The 3,664-nt window shown below is 43.6% G+C and overlaps 1 protein-coding gene across 1 annotated transcript in view; it reads left to right on the forward strand.

The window, feature by feature from the left end:
• Positions 1-1,217, forward strand: part of Fbxo43 (F-box protein 43) — an 11,982-nt gene extending 10,765 nt beyond the window's left edge. Inside the window, exons 4-5 of the mRNA XM_005368126.2 lie at positions 508-711; positions 806-1,217. Coding sequence (XP_005368183.1) covers positions 508-711; positions 806-1,054 — 453 coding nt within the window. The 3' untranslated portion in view covers positions 1,055-1,217. The remainder of the gene's footprint in view (positions 1-507; positions 712-805) is intronic.
• The last annotated feature ends 2,447 nt before the right edge of the window (positions 1,218-3,664 follow it).

Consider the following 3,664-nt stretch of genomic DNA (forward strand, 5'->3'; position numbering starts at 1 on the left):
TGTGTGTGTGTGTGTGTGTGTGTGTGTGTGTGTGTGTGTGAGAGAGAGAGAGAGAGAGAGAGAGAGAGAGAGAGAGAGAGAGAGAGAGAGAGAGGGAGGGAGGGAGGGAGGGAGGGAGGGAGGAAGGGAGGGAGGGAGGGAGGGAGGGAGGTCAGGACAACTGTGGGGATCTGGCTCTTGCCTCCCTTCCACCTTGCTGGTGCAGGAGCTCTCTTGTTTAGGCTGCTGTGCTGTCGAGTTCCTGGCCTTCCTCCTGTCTCCACTCCCCACCACCACCTCAGGCTGTCAGGATTTCATGGCTAGCACACTTACCTGCAGAAGCATCTCCAAACCTGCTTTCTTTGACTTAAAAGTTAGGTGGGAAAAGATTGCCTGTCTCCCAACTCCCCCACCTCCCAAAAGAGATTCTGGTGGTATAACCCACTCCTAGACACTGAACTCTAGGCCAGGCAGGAAGCTGCCCTGACTTGGAACACTTGCGGTGTTGGTTCTCTCTCTTTACTACAGGCGGCTGTGTTCCATGTTCAGGACGCTGCCACTCGGCTCCAGCTTCTCAGCCGCTCAGCTTTAAGACCAGTGCAAGCACAGGCGCAGGCACCCGCTTCTCAGAAAGAGCAGGCACCAACTGTGTCCCCTTGGGGAGATGTTCTGACTCCCGTGGCAAGCTCTTCCCTCACCCACCTGAGGAGTAAACAGGAACAGTATGTTAAGGTGAGTATGGACCCTAAGTTGTTCAAAATAGAGTTTGGAATAAAGTGACCATCGGTGTCACAAGGGAAGACTGAGTGTCGTGCTTCCGCTGCAGGTTGCCAGCACGCTTTTCAGTGATGAAGCTTTAAAACCTTGCCCAAGGTGCCAATCCCCCGCTAAGTACCAGCCGTATAAGAAAAGGGCTCTGTGCAGCCGTTTGGCGTGTGGCTTTGACTTTTGTGTGTTATGTCTGTGTGCTTATCATGGGTCTGAAGAATGTAGAAGGAGGTCGGCGAAGCCACGAAGTCTTAAAGATGTTCTCCCAGGGAGTGCCCAAAGCAAGCGGAATTTAAAACGGCTCTAAAGAGACTAAGGAAACAATCCCCGTTGGCCCGTGTTCTGTCTGACTTAAAATTATGACTGTTTTGAACACATGCAAATCTTCCTGTTGATGATAAATGGTGATTATTTATTTTTCTGTTTTGTATATGTTACATTGAACGCTATTGTATATTTTCTTTAAAGTGATGCATTTGAGAGAGTTTTATTTTACTACATTATATCCCCACTTTCAATAACTTAATGTTTTAAATAAAGAATTTTCAGGGTTTTTACAGGTGTGTTTTACTGCTTTATGTAACTTTTTAAATTTGTGCATTTTGTAACTGTGTTGAAATCCTCAATTGTTTTTCTTAAATATTATTATTTAAGAATAATATATTTAATTATTAAATATTAAAATATTTTCGAAATAATTTGAAAAATATTAAACTTTAGGCCAATGTACTTACAGGTTTAGAAAATGAGCTAATGGCTGAAATTAAATATAAATAAAATGTTTTTAGAAGTTCCATCAAATATAATCCATAATTTCAATCTTTCTCTTATTTGCTATTGTAGTAGACTTTTGGTTCAGTTAAATTTACTGAACAACTTAAGTGTCAGTTATGGAGATGCTGTGGTTACTCATCCAATAAGTCACTCATACGGAATTGTATTAACAACTCCCAGTAAGTTACACATTTATAATTAACTGCTTAAAATTCTGGAATTATAGTCACAGATTCTGTCATTTTGTAAGATTTGGGCTAGGTGGAAAAGATGGGCTTTGAATGGGAAAATGTATGAAGTTATTGCTAATAGACACTATAATTTATATGTGTTTATAATGTGTCTTCTTCCAAGAACAATTTCAGTGGCAAAAGAGCTAAATTTTATTGTTGAAAAATTAGTATAAGAAAGGACCTTTTTGTTTGTGTCTTCGAGACAGGGTCTCACTGTGTAGCTCTGGCTGTCCTGGAAGTCACTCTGCAGACCAGGCTCACAGAGATCTGCCTGCCTCTGCCTCCTGAGTTCTGGGATTAAAAGCATGTGCCACTACAAGAGGGGATTTTCTTTTTAAAATGATTTTATTTATTTTATATGCATTGGTGTTTTATCTGCACACGTGTCTGTGTGAGGGTGTCAGATCTCCTGGACCTGGAGTTACAGACAGCTGTGAACTGCTGTGTGGGTACTGAGAGTTGAACCTGGGTCCTTTGGAAGAGCAGCCAATGTTCTTAACTATGAGCCACTGCCCTACAACCATAAGAGGGAAACTTTGACAGCAGATTTAGAAACTGTGTGCTTGGTAACTGTTGCATGAACAATGTGTGTGTTCACACTACACACATATGTTTAAATGTTGTCCTTAACACACATTATTTAGGAAAACGACTCAAGTGTTTTAAGATTCATATATCTCTATATATGTGTATATATGTGTTATATATATATATATATATGTATATATATATATATATATGTTCTGTTTGGCTCTAAGTTGAACATCTCCCCCCATTTCTTTATTTTTCTGTTGACAGACTTTTATTTTACTTTGTAGCTCAGGCTGGCAAGGAAGTTACTACATAGCCAGGTTGACCTTGAGCTCAAGGCAATCCTCCTGTCTCAGCCTACTGAGCGCTGGCTGGGATTGCAGGCCACCACACCCATCTTGGAGTCTGTTTAATTCTGCACCAGGGCCAATTTACAAACATTTGCTGTGATCTTCGCTGTTTCCCGCATAGAGGCCTTTAAACGTACTTTTAGGAATTGACTTCAGTCTGATTGTCTTACTGCATGAACTCTCCTCTTTGCGCTCCCTCTCTTGATCAGCTTACTCACTGGCCCGTCCAGCAGTCTCTCACTGACGGCCCTGGGAAGCGGCTCACAGACCCCATACGTGACAGCAATTCATGTTGCTGCTCATATGGAAAACTGTGGTAGATGTGCCCAGGCCTTGGTCCTGAATGGACCATGGATGGAGTCAAGGTCTAAAGTGCTTGCCAGACTGTCTGCCTGAGCACAGACACACTTGAGAGGGCTCTGTCCTCCCGCACCGTGATGCCGAGGAGCTCAGCTGCTAGCGACTGTCTCTTCAGCCGGAGGAAATCATCTCAATCCTTCGACTGTAACAGGAGGCTGGGGGTCAGGCAGGCGACTGTGCGAGGTCAGGACGATGGCAGAGGCAGTTCCTGTTTGTGCAGGACAGCTCTGTTTGAGAACTCAAAACGTGTGTGTTTACAATGCCTTAAATGGGAGATGGCTTTGGCATTTAACAATTTTCTCTGCCTACTAGGGAAAAATTCTAATTACAAATAATTCTACATGAGTAATTTCTGCGTTCCTGCGCGGCTTAAACAACTCTGTCAATCAAAACGTCAATGAAGCCGGACACGGTGGCAAACTCTCATTATCCCAGCATGGGAGGGGCAGGGGGAAGGCGCGGGAGCCCATCATCATCTCTGCTTCCTCAACGCACCTGAGGTTGACCTGGGCTGCCTAAGATCCTGTCTCAAAAACAAAAAATGAAACAAAAAACAACAATCCCAGTGGAGCTGATCTTTTGGGAGCTCACCAAGGCCAGCTGGACTGTGACGGAAAAAGCATGGGATATATCTGGTCTCTCTGAACATGGCAAACAATGAGGACTGAT

The sequence above is a fragment of the Microtus ochrogaster genome, unplaced genomic scaffold (assembly GCF_000317375.1).
Source record: "Microtus ochrogaster isolate Prairie Vole_2 unplaced genomic scaffold, MicOch1.0 UNK29, whole genome shotgun sequence".
NCBI classification, from domain to species: domain Eukaryota; kingdom Metazoa; phylum Chordata; class Mammalia; order Rodentia; family Cricetidae; genus Microtus; species Microtus ochrogaster.